The sequence below is a fragment of the Colletes gigas genome, unplaced genomic scaffold, assembly GCF_013123115.1.
Source record: "Colletes gigas isolate AHSC1104 unplaced genomic scaffold, ASM1312311v1 Colletes_gigas_Sc00014, whole genome shotgun sequence".
Lineage (NCBI taxonomy): Eukaryota > Metazoa > Arthropoda > Insecta > Hymenoptera > Colletidae > Colletes > Colletes gigas.
Genome location: NW_025106643.1, coordinates 3,738,410 through 3,762,266, shown reverse-complemented (window position 1 = coordinate 3,762,266; position 23,857 = coordinate 3,738,410). Strand labels below are relative to the sequence as shown.

At 33.2% G+C, this 23,857-nt stretch overlaps 1 protein-coding gene across 1 annotated transcript in view; it reads left to right on the top strand.

Annotated features, from left to right (window-relative positions):
• The window catches only part of LOC122399562, a 91,243-nt gene that overhangs the window by 24,230 nt on the left and 43,156 nt on the right, over window positions 1–23,857 (top strand). Inside the window, exons 4-5 of the mRNA XM_043400327.1 lie at window positions 12,695–12,931; window positions 23,610–23,761. Of these exons, the coding sequence (XP_043256262.1) occupies window positions 12,695–12,931; window positions 23,610–23,761 (389 nt within the window). The remainder of the gene's footprint in view (window positions 1–12,694; window positions 12,932–23,609; window positions 23,762–23,857) is intronic.

Below are 23,857 nucleotides of genomic sequence, written 5' to 3'. Positions count from 1 at the left end.
AAGTAGTACTTGTTATTCGAATCTTTATGCAGTGATACTTGTTCTAACAAGTTGTTTATTTTATTTCTGCGCCCTAAATTCATAATATTAAAAATTAATTTTAAACAAATTTCTTTACACATTATTTATTCTTTCACGATGCAGTCATTTTGACTGCTTTTGGGCAATATAGGTATATACTAAGTTTCAGTCTTTCTAGTGTTAAGAAAGTTTATTTTAAATATAAAAAATTTAACGTCGATCAAAAAATTTTTTAATGTAAAAAGAAAAAATTGAAAAAGTGAAATTAATTAATTTAGCCTGTGAACAATACATAAATGAGAAAATGAGAATGACGAACGTGTTCGATACCACGTCAATTATTATTTGAATATTATTTATTATATCGAGAAATAAATAATTTGTTTGATAAGGATTATTTTTTACCCAAAGATCTGATGTGTATAGTCGTGTAATAGACTGTTCCAGGGTTGAGTGGATCGAATAAATTTTAAAACACTTTAAAAAAAAAATTTTTTTAAAGGATTATATGTGTTTGAAAAATTGTAATTAAATCGTACATCGAGGGGTTGAACTTCTTTCGAGTTGTACGAACGTTTGGAAAAATATGAAATATATATTTTGCACTAATTTGAATCGTTAGAATATTTTATTTGCTCATAAAATTCACAAATCACAAATTAAATTTGACTCTATATATTCTATAAAATTAGCGATTGCAACTAACATCATCTTGTTAGAAAGTGTAACGAGTGAAAAAGTTTCGGTTATGTTACCGGAGAACATGGAATCATCGTATAAAAATTTCAAATTATTTTTTACACAAATCGAATGTCCAAACTTGAATTAACTGAGCATGTTGGACAAATTTTTTTCACGATCCAAAAGCACGTTGGAAAAATTGCAATATAAATTGCTGCATTTCATCAAAGCGTTGAAATTTCCTCTATTTTAGAATTCCGTAATTTGTTCAACTTACAACGAAAATTACATTTATGGAGAATAATAATTTCTGGTTTTCGTTTATTAAATGCAATCTGTTACGTATGAATCGCGTGAAAATATTCGTGTGATGTCTTTATATGTGTATCGATAGATATAAAATGTTTCGACTGGATATGTTGCATTCTATTGTTTTTTAAAAATCTTAAAAGTCTGTTTTTTGATTCGAAACAAAAGGAATCGCGAACACACGAACGCATTGTCATGTGTTTGGACAGTGACGCTTCACTGTGTCGCGTGGATCATCGGTAACCCACGAAGGAATTTTCTTTTCTACCTATTAAACAGGATGTTATCACGAAACGCTCTGTAATAATATTATCTCATGCATAATTGTCGCACGCAATACGCTTAGCATATCGTGGATAAAGTCTGGGTTAGCTGATAAATCACGTAGCGTAACCACCCCTTCTCCGTCGTTAGAAAATGGTGTTATTAGGGGTTTTGTTCCACATTCCACGCGATTCATCACTTACAATTACAGAAAGGCAGAAGAACCGTTACGAAATGAAAGAAAGACAAATTATCGATTGCTAGAAAAATGTTGAACAGCTTACGACACCGCAGGAAATTATTACGTCTCGTGAGAATCGATTTAACGCGAAATACTATCGTAAATAAATTAAATTGTACAACAGATTGCTAAAATAGAAATATTAACTGACCAAATGGGAACAAAATACATGAATTTCCGACGAAAGGTTTAATATAGCTTGCATAGAGAATTTCAGACTTTTAATGTAATACTAATACTGTTTGCATATGTGCAAACATTAAATATGCATTCAAAATATTGTTGGTTATTATTAACATAAAATAATAGCAGGATGTTCGGCCAACCATGGGAAAAATTTTAATGAGAGATTCTAGAGGCCAAAATATGACGAAAAACAAGAATACCAATTTGTTGATAGAGGATTTGTTAAAAAGTTATTAACAAAATTATTAATAAAATTTGTCCACCTAGACAAATTTTTTTCTAGAAAGTGAGTAGGATTTCGAGGGTATATATATTGATAAAAAATGATTGTAATTGATCCCTGCAACCAAAAATAATTTTTTTAGTATAATTTGAAATTTTTTAATTTCGTCTAAAAATTTCAGTACCTACTCGAATTTTTATCTCGAAAATGGGTAGGATTTCGAGGGTACATGTATCGACCAAAAATGATTGTAATTGATCCCTGCAACCAAAAATAATTTTTTCAAAACGATTTGAAATTTTTTAATTTCGTCTAAAAATTTCAGTACATACTCGAATTTTTTCCTCGAAAGTGAGTAGGATTTCGGGGGTATGTCTATTCACCAAAAATTACTATAATTGACCCCTGCAATCGAAAATATTTTTTTTAAAACGATTTGAAATTTTTCAATTTTGCCAAAAATTTCAGCAGCTCTCGAATTTTTTTCCTAGCAGTGCGTAGGATTACGGGGGTAAGTCTATTCACCAAAAATGATCGTAATTGACCCCTGCAACCGAAAATATTTTTTTTTAAACGATTTGAGATTTTTTAATTTTGCCAAAAATTTCAGCACCTTCTCGAATTTTTTTCTCGAAAGTGATTAGGATTTCGGGGGTATGTCTATTCACCAAAAATTACTATAATTGACTCCTGCAACCGAAAATATTTTTTTTAAAACGATTTGAAATTTTTCAATTTTGCCAAAAATTTCAGCAGCTCTCGAATTTTTTTCCTAGCAGTGCGTAGGATTACGGGGGTAAGTCTATTCACCAAAAATGATCGTAATTGACCCCTGCAACCGAAAATATTTTTTTTAAAGCGATTTGAGATTTTTTAATTTTGCCAAAAATTTCAGCACCTTCTCGAATTTTTTCCTCGAAAGTGCGTAGGATTTCGGGGATATGTCTATTCACCCAAAATGATTGAAATTGACCTCCGCAAACGAAAATAATTTTTCCATTATGATTTCAAACTTTTTAATTTCGCCCAAAAAATTAAGCACTTCTACTCTGTCGATTTTTCTTAAAACTTCGTTTTTGATTTTTAATAAATTTAATTGGCGTTGTATGGAAAAGTTGTTTAGTACTTTTTTGTAGGTATTCATGAACTCTACATCCTCCCAAAATTTCATTGAAATAGATTCACTATTGTAAAAGTTATGTTCGTTTGAAAATTGGACCATTCTTAGGGGGTTTTTCTCATTTTACGGGGTCAAGGATCAACTTTTCGAATATTTTCATAATTTCTACATATTCTTCGTCAAAATACGCGTAGTTTGCTTTTTTAAAAATTAAAATCGGCCAATCCGTTCAGAAGTTATGACGTTTTAAAAATTTGCTTGAAATTTCAGTGAAACATCTCAACGGTATGGTCAGACATGAAATATTCGGTAAGGAATTTTTTTCTCGAAAATGCGTGGGATTTCGAGGGTATCTGTAATGATGAAAAATGATTATAATTGACCTTTGAAATCAAAAATAATTTTTTCTGAACTATTTGCAATTTTTCAATTTCGCCTAAAAATTTTCCAGTCAATATGTCAATATCAACAAATTGTTATTCTTGATTTTCGTCTTATTTGGTCTCTAGAATCCCAGAGGTTAACATGGACAGATAGATGTGCAAAAAAGTATTTTATATTTATAGAATAATCGAAATTAAATTAATTGGTAATGTATAATTAGCTTGTCGATTTCAGTAATATTCTATCAATTAAGTTAATTATATTTTAAGTATATTTCGTGCATTTTGACGAGTTTTTCAAATTAATTTTCTGAGAAATGAAGCCTCGTTTGGGACAACAGAAATATTCAGGTCGATAACGTTAATTTTTGTTAATCATTTTTCTATTAATTTTTTGGCGCTGTAATTCAATACTAACGTAAAAAAAATCCCTAGAAATTCGTTTGAAGCGTCAAGATTCGTCCGCGGACTATTTTTATTGCGCGTGGAGCGCCGGAGTGGTGACGCGAACGCTTAATCATATTATAATTGGCAGATGTCAGCTGTCCCAATTGTTCAGATAAGCGAGCCGCGAACAAAGGACCGACCAAAATTTTTCGTGACGCTTGTTTGTCAATGCGCGCGTGCATTCCAAATTATCCGCGGGTGATTATTGAGTGACGTCGAGTAGACTTCGAGGGACGTCGAACGATTGTCATCGCGCGCCACGCTTAAGCGCTCGAGTACCGATCACGGGAACATCCAGCGACGCCGAATAAATGCGCGATTTATTTCGGATTTCGGTTTGACTAAGCGTGCTCGACGGTATCGATAATCTCTAAATGATCTCCGCGAACGATATGGTCGTCGATGTCCGTACGCTCGAATCGATCTCTAAATCTTACGTCCATGTCAATTAAATTAAATACACACTGGAATATATCGATATTTTATATAATATTTATTGCACAATTATGGGGTTTTAGTCAGGATAATCAACGACCTCTATTTAACATAGACAATTGTATTTGAAAGAAATATGCAATTGATATAATTATATAAACAAATTTAAAACACAATCAAGCAGTCTTTCTACATAAATTAATAATTAACAACACAAAGTAATATTACTCACATTAATATCATAATATTAATCACATCTGTCCTTCAGAACCACTCGTTTTGTTCTCAAAATCAGTAATATTATAATATTAATCACATCTGTTCTTCACAACCATTCATTTTGTTCTCTGTGTTGTCTCGTTGCACCTGGTTACCCGTTCCTTCACGAACAAAACTATATTCAATCAAAATCTCCTACAAATATATCTGTAAAATCATTCCTTTGATTCTTCGGAGTCTGGTGACCGTACAATGTAGTTGAGAATCTTTGGTTCCAAGTTTCTAAGTTTCTAGTATATTTTTATATCTCTCAATCACACACCTTAACGTTTAATACTGATATGGTGCAACGTGTTAACACAGACGAATATAGTATACGTCACGGTACACTTATTAATTCGATGCTTCGCCTTTTTAATTACCCTTCGAGTCTGGTGACCGTACAATGTAGTTGAGAATCTTTGGTTCCAAGTTTCTGAGTTTCTAGTATATTTTTATATCTCTCAATCACACACCTTAACGTTTAATACTGATATAGTGCAACATGTTAACACAGATAAATATAGTACACGTCACGGTGCACTTACTATTCCGGATTCTTCGCCTTTTTAATTACCTTTCGAATACGGTGACCGTACAATGTTGATCTGAGAAACTTTCGCTCTTGATTTCCAAGTTTTTAGTATATTTTTGTAATATTCGTGAATGAAACTTTAATGTTCGATATTATGGTACCTTTATATCACAATTTTTCTGACATAACTTCTGTGGCGGGCCTGCTATTGATGAATGAAGCGAGCTTGCAGGAGGAAAGGAATGGTAAGAAGAGGGGAGTGCTGGGGATAAGTGGTCGATCGAGTGCTTGTGAGAGAGACAAGAGCGTAGCCCTCTGGTGGCAAACTTTAATGTTCAATATTATGGTACCTTTATATCACAATTTTTTTGACATAACTTCTGTGGTGGGCCTGCTATTGATGAATGAAGCGAGCTTGCAGGAGGAAAGGAATGGTAAGAAGAGGGGAGTGCTGGGGATAAGTGGTCGATCGAGTGCTTGTGAGAGAGACAAGAGCGTAGCCCTCTGGTGGCAAACTTTAATGTTCAATATTATGGTACCTTTATATCACAATTTTTTTGACATAACTTCTGTGGTGGGCTTGCTATTGATGAACGAAGTGAGCTTGCAGGAGGAAAGGAATGGTAAGAAGAGGAGAGTGCTGGGGATAAGTACTTGTAATCGAGTGCTTGTGAGAGAGACAAGAGCGTAGCCCTCTGGTGGCAAGCCTAGAATGCAACAGATCTATCGTCCCATCGAATTTTGTTACATTCCTTGGAGCAATATCTGAGACTTTTGTAAGATTCTTGAACTTTCAAGGGTTACAGCTTCACATAAAAATAGATAAAGAACATTTGAGAAATCATATAAATAAAAACAACAGTTACTAAATAATATTGTAGAAGGAGCCCCCCCGGAGACATATTCTAAATACTTTAATCGAATTTACTCTGTGAGATGGTTGTCTCTATGGATTTTGTGGTGCTTGAGTGTTTTCGGGAATGGTTCTTACGAGGTCCCAAGAGTTTCACGTTTTATCAAAGGGATCTCGTGATTTTTCTGATCGAGTCCAACGCGTCTGAAGTAATTTCCATGAAGTTCTACGTATTCGGTGCACCCTTAATCGTGTCTCACTAGTTTGGGGATTGCCAATATCAGGCTCCGCGACTCTGGTCGTTGTCCCTGTCAGTTCTAACGTATCTGCGGTCCGTACTTATCGGGTCATATATTTTGGGTAATTGTGCTTATCGAGACCCACCGATATTCGAGAAACTGGCATGGGAAAGTGCTGAGTGGAATATATTGTTTGCCACTGAACCGAATTGATACTTTCATATCGGTTTGAAATAAGGACATTTTAATAGTCTCCTGCATCACATTGTGGCTATAAATTGAACAATTTTCCTTAATCGATTCCTAACAGCATCCAAAATTTCGTTCTTTGCCACTCGATTATTTATTCAGTAATTTTAGAAGACTTTCGTTAGCCATTTGAATAGAAATAAACGATTAAACTTGTGACTGCGGCGCGTTCTAGGAAGAATCCATCAACATAGATGGCGCGATCGTCGCATGACGCTCCGACTAGTGACCAAAAAAGTCCCCGGAGATTTGAGAGACCATTCTTACGGTTTAAAAAGATAATAAATGCAAATAAATTGAAATATGCAATTTTTATCCAATTCAATGTCGAATCAATTGGTAAAACAGTAAAAAAAAATGCAGAGGGCGTAAATTTACGCTTTTCGTATATATTGATAGGCTTGTGAAAGCGTATATACACGCCTTTAGCAGTCAAAGGGTTAAGAACAATATTCTAGAGGCAGTTAAAAGTATTTTACCAACATTTGTCTAACTATTCGAGGCTCTAAAGCCTCTAAACTCGTTCGTGTAGTTCGAGAGAATAAAAAAATGTGTCGTTATCGCGAAACTTCGAGTTCCATTTCAATCAGTTTTCCCCTTTCTCGAATTTTTGTCGAAGTTACACTCGCCTCTGAAATTGTTATTACTTTCAATAGTTTCTGCTCGGAACGCGTCAGAAGTTATCAGCGTATCTAGAGCTAATTGACGGAGAAGAGTGACACGACCTGCTGTCAAGCTCTATCCAATCAAAACGAAAAAAAACTATATCTCTTCGCAACGATCGATGCATCTACTATTCGTGACATTTTCCCACGCAAAAAAGCAAAGTTATTAGGATCGAGAAACGCGTGGAAACTATTTTCCAACGGCTCGATCGTTGATTCTTAACCCCTCGCACTATTTTCACGAGTCTGACTCGCGATGAAAATTTTAGAACTTTCACGTCAAACGTGAGTAACACGAGTCTGAATTGTAGTCGATATTTTGTCAAAACATGAATATCGCGAGTCGAACTCGTACATATCGACATATCGCGTTTCAAGTTCCGATATTAGACCTAGTTTTTTCTTTTTTTTTCGAATTTCAGAGCAGTGCAAGGGGTTAATTCGTTCGTTATTTTTATTTGAAGAGTCTACGCTAATTTTTTAGCCATTCTAGCGTAGTTCGAACTGTAACAACGCTGCAAACCGATACGAGAACCACTGTGCACGTAAAAATCGGTAACAGGGTTAATAGAACGTCCCGTTCGTACATAAACACACCGGAACATTATAATAGCATAGAATGCATGACATATTCCGCTTATAGCGCTAATTACGACCGCGTTTAAACCGCATACAAGCGTCAAATAACCAATTACGGTGTGATATTGCACACAGAGATTAGCATGGTTTTAGTATAATTAATCACAAAGACCATATGACGGTACCACATCGTTAGAACAATTCCACGGACAGTTCAGACTTTGAAATACTCGTATTTTTCATAGTTTTTTTTTTTATATTCCTTTTTTGTTTTTGACGAAATAACAATTCACCGGTAAATAGAATAATCGTTTTGGAACATTTATATGCAAAATTATCCCTTCGGCGGGGTGCATGCATTATTTACCATAATTTAAAGTTGATAGCTTTATGCAGTGTGCGAAAAGCATTGATGAATACAGTGGCGTGGCGAAAACGGGGAAAAACTAGGTATGAAAGTTAATTCTGTCCAGGTAAAATGGCGACTTTTTTGTCCCACTAATGCAATTGAATTACTTTCCACTGTTCGTCGTGTGCCGGGCAAAAAAGGATCACCTGATTTATAGACTTTTTCTTGCAAGGATATTGAAAAAGTCTAATGTATTCATGATTTAGCAGACTTACAACAGCAAGCGCATAATACGAACGGAGGAGCTTTCGAAAGAATATGAAACTCGTCCATGCGAGCACGTGAGAGCTACGCTCGCATGGGAAAATACAATACCATGGTCTGAGCAATACGCAGCTATTTTAAATAGAGATTCGATACCGGGCATCTAAGTCATCGATTCTTTCTTTCGTACAACGTGGAAACAATAAAACCAACTGAATCTCGATATCTGGAGAAAAACGACTATATTTTGATTAAAATGTCTGAAACTGTCATTACAGAATATTTTTCATTTGTTGAGAATTGTTAAAGAATTATTAAAATCTTTGTTTTTAATATCCCACAGTATCACACAAATTTGCAATATATTCCATCAGTTTGTGCATCGATTCTAATAGATTTGCAACAATTATATCGTGAAAATTAAACATATCAGAATACTCAGGAATATACTTCCTATAAAATACACAAAAATTATACAAATCGACGAAATAATGCAAATAAATTGTAAATAAGTATCTAGTTTGTTTGGGAATTGTATACAAAAAATAGTGAGAATGTTTTATGATTGATTTTTCACTTGTTTGTATGACAAAGAATTATCAAAATCTTTGTTTTTAATATCTTGCAGTATCACACGAATTTGCAATATATTCCATCAGTTTGTGCATCGATTCTAATAGATTTGCAACAATTATATCATGAAAATTAAACATATCAGAATACTCAGGAATATGCTTCCTATAAAATACACAAAAATTAGACAAATCGACGAAATAATGCAAATAAATTGTAAATAAATGTCTAGTTTATAGATTAGAATATTTTATGATTGAACCTAATAACAATTGAAGAAAATTAATATATCAAAATTGTTCCATGCTTCTTCGATTCATCAAAGCAGAATTCCGCTTTCGACAACATCGTTAATGTTACGTAACTTATTAGAATTTTAAATGAGAAAATAAATTACACACGTTACGGTTGTTCGATTTGTATGCTGTGTAATTTCGTTTCGCTGTATTCGAACGCGAGTTTAGTTTGCAAGTTATCAGTTCGAAAGCAGAAGTTCTATAATATAAAATATTCAGTGTTCCCAACGCTTTCAAACTTTAATTATAACAGAAAAATGGAAAATTAATTTGCACCATATTCGATTATTACGACTGAAAAATTGGTCAAAGTGATTAATAATTTACGATAATCAGTGGACTAGTCCCATACTTATCTTGATAATGTAATTTTATTCTTCTTGATTTTATACGAAGAAACCTAAAAATTTTTGAAAATGAGAATATAAATGAGAGATATTTTTAATTTTAAAGAAAACTAATCAACGAAATTTGTGAAACATTACGTATCAAATTTGTGCAAAGTATTTGTGACCAAATAATTGCTGAAGTTCCCAACATTTTCTATTTGAAATATTAAAAATATTATTACGAAGTCGGTGTCCCTCGAATTTGGAATCACACGTGCCATGCATACGCTGCACACCCTTAGTTACGCTACTGAATGTGTAATTATTATGCCAGGCGTGTAGAGACGGGCAGAATTCTTATCTAAATAACAATTTCAAATAACGAACAAAAAAGAAATAATTTTTGTGCACTAATTCTTAAATAAAATTAGAACTTGAGTTGCAGAACAAGGTTGTATCTCGTGTCAAACAAAGAAAAACTTATGCAAATAATATTTTTTTACACCACCAAGTAACATCCAAGTAACAAGAAAACTTTTATTTTTAATTTCTCAACGAAAAAGATTGAACTATTTGCTAGGAATTTAAAAAAAATTAATTTTGAAGATGATATGTCAATTAAAATGAGTCTGGAAAGACGATGCATGATAGCTAAAAAAATTTTGGTTCAAATTGCCCAAAAATCAATTTTAGTCCCATAAAAATGATAAACATTTTATATCAATAATAGATGAATGATTTCTCAATTTATAGATTAGCTTTCATTTTTCCTTTTTTCCTTTTTAACGTGCAAAATAAATTTTCATTTTTTAGTAGATATATTGTACGGATCTACACTTAAAATATCGTGTACATTTAACCTGATAAACATTTCTTTGACAGCATCCGCCTCCATTTTACTTGCAGATTCTGCACAGTTTACTGAACTTGGTTCTCCTGACTTTCTTTCCATTGTTGATATTCCTCTTCGACATCAGCAACTTTCTCCCCCGCTACACAAGTTTTTCAGTAACTTGATTTTAAAACCAAATCAAACTGTAAATTTATTTTTTTACTAGATAAAATAACTAATTAGGAGTAAAGTTTGGACTGTACTGACAATGAATTTGGCTTTCAATGATCTCTGTTTCTTATGGAATATTTTGAAGGATATTAACAATTATGATTTAATATTCAAAAAGACTCAATCTCATTTTTTAATTTCCTTCCAGAATTTTAGAGCTCTGCTCCAACTGGGCATCGCCTAAATGGACCGTGAAACAAAATTAGCTCGACGTTTAATGCGTCAAAAGAAATAATGCACCCGTTAATCCCTCGCTAGATTACCATTTATATTTTCATTAAGTGTAACAAAAATTCAATTCTTTTTCCCCCCCGAAAGTTACAGTCTTCGACTCTATTGATCGTCTTGTTGTTTTATCTGGTGACATGGGGCCCAGAAAAAAAAATTTTCGGTGTTTAATTCATTGAAAGAAATGAAGGACTCGTTAATCTCTTAGTTGAGTTACCATTTATGTAATTATTAAGTGTAGCAAAAATTGGGACGTTTCACATGAGTATATGAGGCCCAAAATGGAATTAATCTATCATTTAACGCATCAAAAGAAATAATGCATCGGTTTGTTTATTCGCTAGATTATGTCATTGCTAAGTGTAACAAAAATCCTGTCGTTTCACCTGACTATATGAGGCCCAAAACGGAATTAATCTATCATTTAATGCATTAAAAGAAATAATGCATCGGTTAGTCTCTTAGCTAGATTATGTCATTACTAAGTGTAAAAATTATTCTGACGTTTCACCTGGGTAAATGAGGCCCAAAACAGAATTAACCTGACATTTAATGCACCAAAAGTAATAATATATCGGTTGGTCTCTTAGCTAGATTATGTCATAGCTAAGTGTAACAAAAATCCTGACGTTTCACCTGAGTAAATGAGGCCCAAAACAGAATTAACTTGTCATTTAACGCATCAAAAGACATAATATATTGGTTAGTCTCTTAGCTAGATTATATAATTATTAAGTATTGCAAAAATTCTTCCATTTCACTTGAATACATGGGGCCCAAAACAGAATTAACTTGTCATTTATAGCACCAAAAGACATAATGCATTGATAGTCTCTTAGCTAGATTATGTAATTGCTGAGTGTAACAAAAATTCTGACATTTGATCTGAGTATATGGGGCCCAAAAAAATAGAATTAGCCTGTCATTTAATGCACCAAAAGAAATAATACATCGGTTAGTCTCTTAGCTAGATTATGTAATTATTAAGTGCTGCAAAAATTCTTACATTTCACCTAATTATATGAGGCCCAAAATGGAATTGATCTATCATTTAATGCACCAAAAGAAATAATACATCGGTTAGTCTCTTAGCTAGATTATGTAATTATTAAGTGCTGCAAAAATTCTTACATTTCACCTAATTATATGAGGCCCAAAATGGAATTAATCTATCATTTAATGCATCAAAAGAAATGATGCATCGGTTAATTTTTTCGCTTGATTATGTAATTGCTAAGTACGATAAAAATTCTGACCTTTCACCTGGGCAAATGAGGCCCAAAACAGAATTAGGTTGAAATTTAACCTATCGAAGGAAATAATGCACTCGTCAATTTCTTAGCTAGAGTATCATATATGTAATTATGAAGTGTAACAAAAATTCGAATGTTTCACCTGAGTATATGAGGCCCAAAACAGAATTAGCTTAACCCAACAAAGAAAATAATGTCCCCGTTAATTTCTTAGCTAGAATACCATATATGTAATTTTGAAGTGTAACAAAAATTCGAATGTTTCACCTGAGTATATGAGGCCCAAAACAGAATTAGCTTAACCCAACAAAGAAAATAATGTCCCCGTTAATTTCTTAGCTAGAGCACCATATATGTAATTTTGAAGTGTAACAAAAATTCAGATATTTCACTTGAGTCTATGAAGCCCAAAACAGAATTAGCTTAACCCAACAAAGAAAATAATGTCCCCGTTAATTTCTTAGCTAGAATACCATATATGTAATTATGAAGTGTAACAAAAATTCGGACGTTTCACCCGAGTCTATGAGGCCCAAAACAGAATTAGCTTAACCCAACAAAGAAAATAATGTCCCCGTTAATTTCTTAGCTAGAGTAGCATATATGTAATAATGAAGTGTGACAAGAATTAAATCCTTTGTTTTACGAAAGTTACAGTTTTTGAAGCGATTGATAATATTGGCGTTTCACCTGACTTCGTTATCCCTGGCCGTGTACATGAGGCCCGCCAACATGAGCACGTTAGTCCTAAAATGGCCGGAGGAAATAACGGAAGCGGTTCGTACGGTAACGGAGTGCATCACCGTGATAGGCGTGCTGGGCTATATTCTGGTGCAACTAGGCGGCGAAATCATCAACATCGGTCTACTGTCGTTCCTGAAACAGTTGGTACGCGCGGATCTTGTTTCCCTCGGCGTCTCTATTCCATCGACCCGCCCGTGAAAGTTGCGATCACGAAATGCCCCCGTTGTTCCGTGGTTTGCGATGCCGATATCACGTTGCACCGAGAGGAGCAATTTCGAATCTTTCGAATCGCGGCACAACTTACCGGAGGTTCAGCGGGCAGGTAGCTAGTGAACTGTAACGGAGGATCGCGGAGAAACGAGGTCTTTCTGCACGAAAACAGCATACCTTCAGATACGACGGATTTCCTTCTCTTGTACCGTTGCACGAGACTGTGATTACGCTTCCAAAGTAAACAACTCGATAGTTTCAGGTTTGTTGTTTGCCAAAATTTCTCCTTTTAATATCTATTACGCTCATATACCCTGTAGCGAAAGTATGTAAATGTTCATGTTCGCGCTGTAATTTCGAAGCTCTCTTAATTTAAATATTTACCAATATTCAGCTTGTCTAACCACGGAAACGCGGTTAGCGTACAATTTAAATAGGAGCCATTTTTTAAACGATACTTAATTTTGACGATACGTGCTCACGGAAAAGATTTGTTTTAAGAGCAACTAACAAACATGAGTATTATTTTAATACTAGATTTACAAAACACGTATGTATGTATGTATATTTGATAGGTTTCAGACGCCATATTGAAATTACAAAACTCCGGCTAAATATTCTCTGTTAGCAATTTATACTTGATTTGGTCAATGTAACAAATAATGTTTAATCTTGTTGATATGTGCAATGCTCACGAAAAAGATTTCTTTTAAGATTAACTAGCAAACATGAAAATTATTTTAATACTAGATTTACGGAACGCGTCCATTTCTCAGGTTTCGGACGCCATATTGAAATTAGAGAACTCTGATTAAATATTATTCGTTAGGGCATTTTCCTAAAGGTATTTCATCCGCAAAAGCTGAAAAAGCCCTCGAAGAAGGTGCGTTCATTACGTTCGGGGGGCAATATTTTATTGGAAGATAAAATTTTCTATCGAAAGTTTCCCTTCTGAAACAATAACTTGGCCCGATAAGTTAGATAAACTGCAGAATTTAGTTTTCCAGATAGGATAACGATTTTCCCTACTCCGTACGACGAAATGCATCCTCGGGCCATAATACTCTACCGACTTTAACGTCGGTTTGACACACTTATACGACAAATACTTGCCTTCCCTGCAGACGTGCATTCCGGCCGCGACAATACTTTATTGCGAATCAGTGATTTCTCGGACCAAAGAACTTTTCGAATGGAAGAATAGTTTTATCATTCATCGGTTGCAAGAGAAAATATTTATTCCAACGACATTTCAAAATATAAACAATGTAGTGGAGTTGGTAATTTTTAATTATACAGGGTGTTCAGGCACCTGTGGGGGAAATTTTAATGGATGATTCTAGAGGCCAAAATAAGACGAAAATGATGAATACCAATTTGTTGATGGAGGCTTTGTTAAAAAGTTATTAATATTTAAAGTGGAGCCTGTACTGAATTTTTTTTCTCGAAAATGGGTAGGAATTCGGGGGTATGTCTATTCACCAAAAATGATTGTAATTAACCCCTGCAACGGAAAATAATTTTTTTAGAACGATTTGAAATTTCTATTTTCCATCGAAAAATTTCACATCTTCTCGAATTTTTTTCTAGAAAATGCGCAAGATTTCGGGGGTATGTCTATTTACCAAAAATGATTGTAATTGACCCCCGCAACAGAAAATAATTTTTTTAGAACGATTTGAAATTTCTATTTTCCATCGAAAAATTTCACATATTCTCGATTTTTTTTCTCGAAAGTGGATAGGAATTCGGAGGTATGTCTATTGACCAAAAATGATTGTAATTGACCCTCGCAACCGAATATAATTTTTCCAGAACGATTTGAAAAATTTTTTTTCCATCGAAAAATTTCACACCTTCTCGATTTTTTTTCTCGAAAATGGATGGGATTTCGGAGGTATGTGTAATGACCAAAAATGATTGTAATTGACCACCGCAACAGAAAATAATTTTTCCAAAACGATTTGAAATTTCTTTTTTCCATCGAAAAATTTCACATCTTCTCGAATTTTTTTCTAGAAAATGCGCAAGATTTCGGGGGTATGTCTATTTACCAAAAATGATTGTAATTGACCCCCGCAACAGAAAATAATTTTTTTAGGACGATTTGAAATTTCTTTTTTCCATCGAAAAATTTCACACTTTCTCGATTCTTTTTCTCGAAAGTGGATAGGATTTCGGAGGTATGTGTAATGACCAAAAATTATAGCAATTGACCCCCGCAACCGAAAATAATTTTTCCAGAATGATTTGAAATTTTCGAATTTAATTGTTAATAACTTTTTAACGAAGCCTCAATTAAGAAATGAATATTCTTGATTTTCGTCTTATTTTGGCCTCTAGAATCTCCCATTAAAATTTTTCCCTGTATATTACACTCAATGGATCTTCATATAATATAAAGTTACAAAAATAGATAAAATAAAGCCAAAATTCGTAAGCATCGATGAACTGAGAAATCTGAAATCTGAAAAGAATTGAACATTGTGAGTATATTAAAAACTAAACGAATTTTCAAGATAATAGTGATAAATTATTGGACAATTTTATCTGAAGAAAAACATGGAATATAAGTGAGAGTATGATTCCTCGAATAATTTCATAAAATATACAAATACACGATGATAACAGTGGTATGAAATATTACAGAATAATAATAAACGAAACCGACTGTAAACGTCGTGGAAAGTGTAGTGGGTTAAAGGATTTGGCAGCACGTTTAAACGAGGTATGGGTTAGGGAGTTGCGTATATTGGATCAACCCATTTATGCCGAATGATTTACACCAGAGCGTTCATACGTTTGGGTACACGTGTTAACGAGGAAGGAATTCGTAAATTTTAGCTGTCATACGAAGAAATTAACACAATGGAAAGATATAGGTGGCATAAAATTTGTGTGGAAGAGAGTGGTCTTTCGGTGACCATGTTTTCATCTGACTTTTGTCGTCCATCGTAGATCAATCCATGAATGTTTTTTTTTAAATTGAATCGAACTATCAATAATATTAATTCCAAAAAATTTCATGAGCTCTTCAAGTGTTTTGTTAATAACTTCAATAATAATAATATTCATTTTCAGCATTTGTTTCCCTTTTTCCATAAAATTATTATTGAATTTAATATGTTCTGTTCAAGGTCAATTATGTTTGCAGAATTTACTACTTTAAAAAAAAATTAAATAATTGATCTGTACTTTCATAATGAATTTTAGTATTTTCATGAATTGAAATTTATGATTCTTCTCATTATTGTCTTCTTTTCACAATAAGACTATTATTGAATTTGATACATTCTGTTCAAAGTTAATTAACTATGCTGAATTCATAATTTTTTTTTTAAATAACTTGTCTGTACTTTCATGATGAGTTCTCGAATTTTCATTGTTGCAAAGAAGAATAAATAATAGAAACACGAGTCATTTTTTAAGGAGAATACATATCGTCGAATAAAGAAACCGGAATCGATTTATCTCCAACAATTTTTACTTATTTTCAAAAAAATAGTGACTTTCATCGGTTGTAATATTTTTTTAAAAAATAGACTTGTGATTTACTTGAAAATGAATTTATTGGAGTTTACTCTAAGACGATTGTTCGATAGATATTCAAAGTCAATTTATTCCGCCAAATTTTCACACTGTAGGTCTTTTCTGTTTCGATGCCAAAACACACCTGTACACAGAAGGCGAGGTTCAAATTCAGCATACAAGAGCCACGAAGGACCTAGTACCATGCAAATTAATTTATTGCCAGCAACATCATAAACTGGGATACTTAGACAGTTATATACCACATTCGCCTAACTAAGGACCTCATAATCCTCAATTCTTCACCTACAGACTTCCAAAAACGGCTGGATAATTAATTAACTCTGCTTCGAACTCTTTAATATGAAACTAAAAAAATAGAATTCATGAATTCTAACGAAGTTACACAAATAAGTAAAAAAATAAATTCTAAGCTATCTAATTCACAATTGTTCAAACTCACAGTTTGGGTCTAATGAAAACGTGTTAACAGTGTCCAAAATAAATACGAAGTAACAAAAGAAATATCATCAAACAACAAATGACATTAAATCGTGCAAAAAAATATTAGAATTAAAACAAGTACAAAGATAAATTCTAAGTTATCTAATTCACAATTCTTTAAACTCACAGTTTGGGTCCAATGAAAACGTGTTAACAGTGTCCAAAATAAAAACGAAGAAATAAGAGAAATACTATTAAACAACAAATGACGTTGAATAGTGCAACAAAAATATTAGAATTATAAAAATAAGAACTGCGAACCTTAAAATTATATGATCGATCGATTCAATGAATCAATGTAAATCTGATAGAATAAAATAAATAAAAGAAAACAGATTCTACTGTGTTGATCTAGCAGTTAACGCGTTAAAGTAGAAAATTTTTGCTATTATGGAAAACTTGAAAGAGAAATACTATCAAATGACGTTGAATCGTGCAACAAAAATATTAGAATTATAAAAATAAGAACTGTGAACCTTAAAATTATATGATCGATCGATTCAATGAATCAATATAAATCTGATAGAATAAAATAAATAAAAGAAAACAGATTCTACTGTGTTGATCTAGCAGTTAACGCGTTAAAGTAGAAAATTTTTGCTATTATGGAAAACTTGAAAGAGAAATACTATCAAATGACGTTGAATCGTGCAACAAAAATATTAGAATTATAAAAATAAGAACTGCGAACCTTAAAATTATATGATCGATCGATTCAATGATTCAATATAAATCTAATAGAATAAAATAAATAAAATAAAACAGATTCTACTGTGTTGATCTAGCAGTTAACGCGTTAAAGTAGAAAATTTTTGCTACTATGGAAAACTTGAAAGAGAAATACTATCAAATGACGTTGAATCGTGCAACAAAAATATTAGAATTATAAAAATAAGAACTGCGAACCTTAAAATTATATGATCGATCGATTCAATGATTCAATATAAATCTGATAGAATAAAATAAATAAAATACAACAGATTCTACTGCGTTGATCTAGCAGTTAACGCGTTAAAGTAGAAAATTGTTGCTATTATGGAAAACTTGAAAGAGAAATACTATCAAATGACGTTGAATCGTGCAACAAAAATATTAGAATTATAAAAATAAGAACTGTGAACCTTAAAATTATATGATCGATCGATTCAATGAATCAATGTAAATCTGATAGAATAAAATAGATAAAAGAAAACAGATTCTACTGCGTTGATCTAGCAGTTAACGCGTTAAAGTAGAAAATTGTTGCTATTATGGAAAACTTGAAAGAGAAATACTATCAAATGACGTTGAATCGTGCAACAAAAATATTAGAATTATAAAAATAAGAACTGTGAACCTTAAAATTATATGATCGATCGATTCAATGAATCAATGTAAATCTGATAGAATAAAATAGATAAAAGAAAACAGATTCTACTGCGTTGATCTAGCAGTTAACGCGTTAAAGTAGAAAATTGTTGCTATTATGGATGCTATTATATCCAAAATGAAATACCAAAAAGATTCTCTTATTGAGATTAAGGACACGTTCATTCCAGCGACAGTTAAGCAGTCTACAACACTGGGATGCCGCGTTTATAGCATAGGACACGTTCGATCTACAAATCACACGATTCTACTGCATCGCCTGCAATCGTTTTATAGCGCGTTCGTACAACGCATTAAGTTTATCGTTACATCGTGTAACCGTTTCTGCCAGCATTCGCGATATTAATTTAGTACGCGATACGCGACGAAAAATGCTCGACCAACGTCCATCCGTGACTTAACGTACCGATGAGGCTCATTATTAACCATTCGAAGAAAAAACTGGAGTGGATGCCTATTTGCGCCGTTTCACGCTAAATGCAACCTCTCCGGGAAAGTTGCTTGTATGCATGCAACGTCTGACCTGCTTGTAATAAACGGGAAAAACCTTTAATCGCTGAGTTTGGCCTGGTTTATCGAGCACAGCCAATGGGTTATGCTCGGTTACGGCGAAAAAATTCCAAATTCTCTTTTTTTTATGCGTCGGTTCATTGTCGAGAACAATTTTTTATCTCGAAGAACTGACCATATTTTTTTAAAAAAATTAATTGATCTCGATACTAAATGTCATGACAATTTCAACTGTTCATAAATATCCAAATGTCTTGTAAATGATTGAAGTTAGACAAAAATTTGTAAGACTTGATTATTTTCTTTCTATCCAACTTAGTAGATTCAGTTTTAATTTCTTTGTTAATTTATGTACAGAATATTTTTTACATATTTAGTTGATACAAGTAATTTTCGATCAAAGTTATATCTTGTTAAAAATTGCTATTATGATTTAGTAGACAGTATAATATTAGTTTGGGGAAAAAGAAATCCATTATTTTTCACCTAGATGGCTCTAGTGACGTACAGGGAGATTTTAGAAGCTAAAATAAGACGAAAATCAAGAGTACCAATTTGTTGATGGAGGCTTCGTTAAAAAGTTATTAACAATTAAATTCGAAAATTTCAAATCGTTCTGGAAAAATTATTTCCGGTTACAGAGATCAATTACAATCATTTTTGGTCATTACACATACCTCCGAAATCCTATCCACTTTCGAGAAAAAAATTCGACAAGGTGTGAAATTTTTCCATGGAAAAAAGAAATTTCAAATCTCACTAAAAAAAATTATTTTCGGTTGCAGGGGTCAATTACAATCATTTTTGGTGAATAGACATACCCCCGAAATCCTATCCACTTTCGAGAAAAAAATTCGAGAATGTGTGAAATTGTTCGATGGAAGAAAAATTTTTCAAATCGTTCTGGAAAAATTATATTCCGTTGCGAGGGTGAATTACAATCATTTTTGGTGAATAGACATACCCTCGAAATCCTATCCACTTTCGAGAAAAAAATTCGAGATTATGTGAAATTTTTCGATGGAAAAAAGAAATTTCAAATCGTTTTAAAAAAATTATTTTCGGTTGCAGGGGTCAATTACAATCATTTTTGGTGAATACACATATCCCCGAAATCTTGCGCATTTTCGAGAAAAAAAATCGAGAAGATGTGAAATTTTTTGATGGAAAAAAGAAATTTCAAATCGTTCTAAAAAAATCAACAAATTGGTATTCTTGATTTTCGACTTATTAATCGAACGGCAACAAATTATAAATCGAAACGGTACATATTTGAACATGAAAATAATGGATTTCTTTTTCCCCAACCTAATATTAGTAATATATTATCCTGTTCGCTATTTATTTTTTGAACATTTTTAACTACGTTTTTTAGAATAGAAATCTATATTTCTACAGGGGGAATAAACATCCTTTTAAAGTAAACTCTGATAAAAAATTGTTTTGCATAAAAGTCTAAAATGAGAATCTCCAAATAAAATAATATGTTTCTGTAGGAAAAAGGTAATTTTCAAAAACCTTAAACACGTCCAAGAAATAAAAAATATAATTGTACTTCCCCCCCCCTCCCAAAAAAAATTGGAAAAGTTTTGTGCATTAAAAGAGACATTTATTTTGTTTAATGAGTGATTAGTATTATTTTATACAAAGAGCAATATTACTGCATTTCGTTCGTGATATGCTACTATAGTTGAGCTCATCAATAGCGTTTGTACAGCAGATCCTGGCTTAGACGTGACCCTATTAATCTTTTGTTGAACAGTTTCGAACTACTCGATAGTTATACGGTATATAATTAGTTTGAATAGATTAATGTTATGAATCTCTCACGGTAAATTAATGTATGTTTAAACGTTTAATAGCGTCATGTCTAATGCAGGACTCCTTTACTAATGCTCATAAGCCTTATTGGTGTGTCCAACTGGAAAAGATCCACGAGGAAACGAAGCAATTCACAACTTTCAAATTTCCACGTATTCCCATTGAAATTTTTTATACTATTTATCTCATAATTCACTACTATTTTCTACGGATCTAAAAATTATTAATTTTCACTGAAATTGCAAACGAAAAATTCCTTTGCAACACCATTATATTCATCGCGATTAATAAAAACTATAACGATCATTTTTTTTTAAGATAATGAAAAGTACTGAAAAACTTAGTTAAGTATATGATTAGGATTATGATTCAGGTATTATTTTTTCGGAATATTGGGAAAATAACAATTTGAAAATTCCTACGAAAAATAATGGTACGTTAATATTGAATAAAAACAAAAATCACAAATATTAAAACAGTAATAACTAAATATATATTGAGTTATGTGTGTAAGTGGAGTTATTCAAAACTCCAACAAAGGGTTATGTTTCCTTACTTACGCTGCCTGGGCCCATAACCCTTTGTTGGGGTTTCGAATAACTCAACTTACACACATAACTCAATATATTTAGTTATTACACATAATGCAGATACATAATACAGATATATATATATAAGTAATAAGCATAAACAGAACAAACTCAAATAGGCATACGCCTAAGCGCGACTACATGGCGCATACTAAGGTGGCGCTGCGGTGGGACGAGCAAACCTCCTTCAAAAACTGATTATTTTTTTCTAGACAGAGAGATGGGTACAGGTTATAAATCACAACGAAAAATTCATTAATAAGCAACGATATTTCCTGTAAATAAAAAAATTATTTTCTAACCACACTTCTCGACCAATCTAATAAAATTGACCATTTTAAACACATTTTAAATAGCGATCGAAAAATGATTCTAAGTCTATCAGGCAAGGGTTAAATGAATCATAAATACCAGTAACTGGATATATCGTTGTTAGAAATGTAAAAGTTTTTTGCTCTTCTGTCAGCTCGGGGATTTTACGAATTTTCTGCAACGATCCTGTGAGTTCGGTGTGTGTGTGGTAAAAGAAAAAGAATTACACCTGTTTACGAATCGAAATTATGCACACTACGCACACAGCAAATAATATAATACATATAAATTGAGAAAAAAAACACTAGAGAATCTATTCACACACAACACACCGGACATAACCTTCTGTCCACTCATTTTTTAATCTTCTACTCGCGCCTCCAAATGTCGCTCTATCTGTTTTCTCTCTCTCTCTTTCTCACTCATTCTCACTTTGGTGATTATCGAGGTGGGATTGTCGAACGTGATTGGCCGTTGGAATTTCGGGAGAAGGAAGAGCGTACACGGAATATTTTCGCTAACTAAAAGGGGGCCAATTTCGGCGCTGAATCGCCAAGGGTGATGTTTTATACAATAATTCTATTGTCCCGAGAGTCAAAGGGCACTACGGTGCGTCGAAAATGCCGTTCACACTCGAGTGGTACTTTACGAACGCCTTAAACGCGGAACAATACAAAAGGGTTCTCCCAGTAGGAACGACCGTCTGCCGGTTTGGCTCGTCATTTGCTAGGAACAAAGCAATCCTTAATAAAGTTATGAAGTACAATACAGAGATCATGAATCTGTTTTAAAACCGGCCCCAAAATAAGACGAATAACAGACACTGTAATCAAAGTCGTCCATTAATTAGAGTTGACTTTGGCCATTGTACAGTTCCTCGTGAGAATTCTTTCTTTTGTACTTTTAATCATCAGCTACTAAATTGGAAAGAAAAATATACATTCAGGATTATCAAGAAATTAGAATTCTTTCAGTTATACTAACATTTGAGTAATAAAAAAATATCAAAAATATTTCTTATTAATATGTGTATATCTATAATCGAAAATATGGATGACAAAAGCATAGATAGAAAACTTGGAGAAATGTCAATGATTAACACTTTGCTCTGATTTCGACAACCTTGAAATTAAAAATAGAATTTTTCGAATAGGCGTACGATTAGTTTTCGAATGACCAATTGTTCTTTTTCTCTTTTACGAGGCAATATATTTCCAATTTTGAATTTTAAAAACTACCCCTTCATTTAAATTACGATATCATCAACACGAAAAGTCAGATCGACTAAAAACCATTTTACTCGTTGTTAGACTGTTTTAAGTCAGTGGAGGAAAAATATAGACTATACATTCTTCTCAAAAAAACAAACAATAAGAATATAAGTGACTACTGAAAAATGCATTGTATGTACAAGTAAGAAAAACAAGTTTCTTTCCATTTATAGTAAATCACAATTATATTACACGAATACGAGTGTGTATTAATAACTGTATTCTAGAGCAGGGAAAATCTTCCTATCTGAACGGTGTGTGGTGTTTGCAGAAAACCGATTTCTCCCCGTTCCTCCGTCTTTGTCTTTAATAATTTTATTATTCGCGAATTTGCCGGTAAGCAGCGAATTTCTCGTAAATGATGGTACAGGTCTGGTAAGGGAGAGAAAATACATAATTCGTGATAATATTATAGGGATAGCGCAGACATCGGGTGCACGACACACAAGTAATTAGGACACTGGTAATTTACGCGTATCACGGCGTTATTGAGCGCGAGTTCGGATCGTATATACGTGGCGCGAAATCAAAGCAATTAAAAACGATTCCTCCGTTGGAAGATTGCGACGATTCGATCGAATCGTCAACGCGTTTTCCACGGTGTGCCCGAAATTAAACGGCGTTGTATCGATTCCTATGCGGGCGGTCGTAAAACGTGCAAGAATACCACGCTGCCTTTGACGTTTCACCTACACATTTACCTTTCAGAGCCACGAGCCTGCCAAGCTCATATTCTTGATCAGTAACCTGCTCATTCTCGCGTGCATTCCGTGCCGTTTTGCTGGCAACAGACACATGGAGGACGCCATTTTGGTGGTTGCTGTCCCCTGTTCCTGGTTCCTGCTCATGTTCTTCGCCGGGTAAGCGATACCTAATATTATGCACCTTAAATTATTATTACCACGGTACTATTGTTCAGTAAAACAGTATTTGAAAACGTCAGTATATTTATTTAT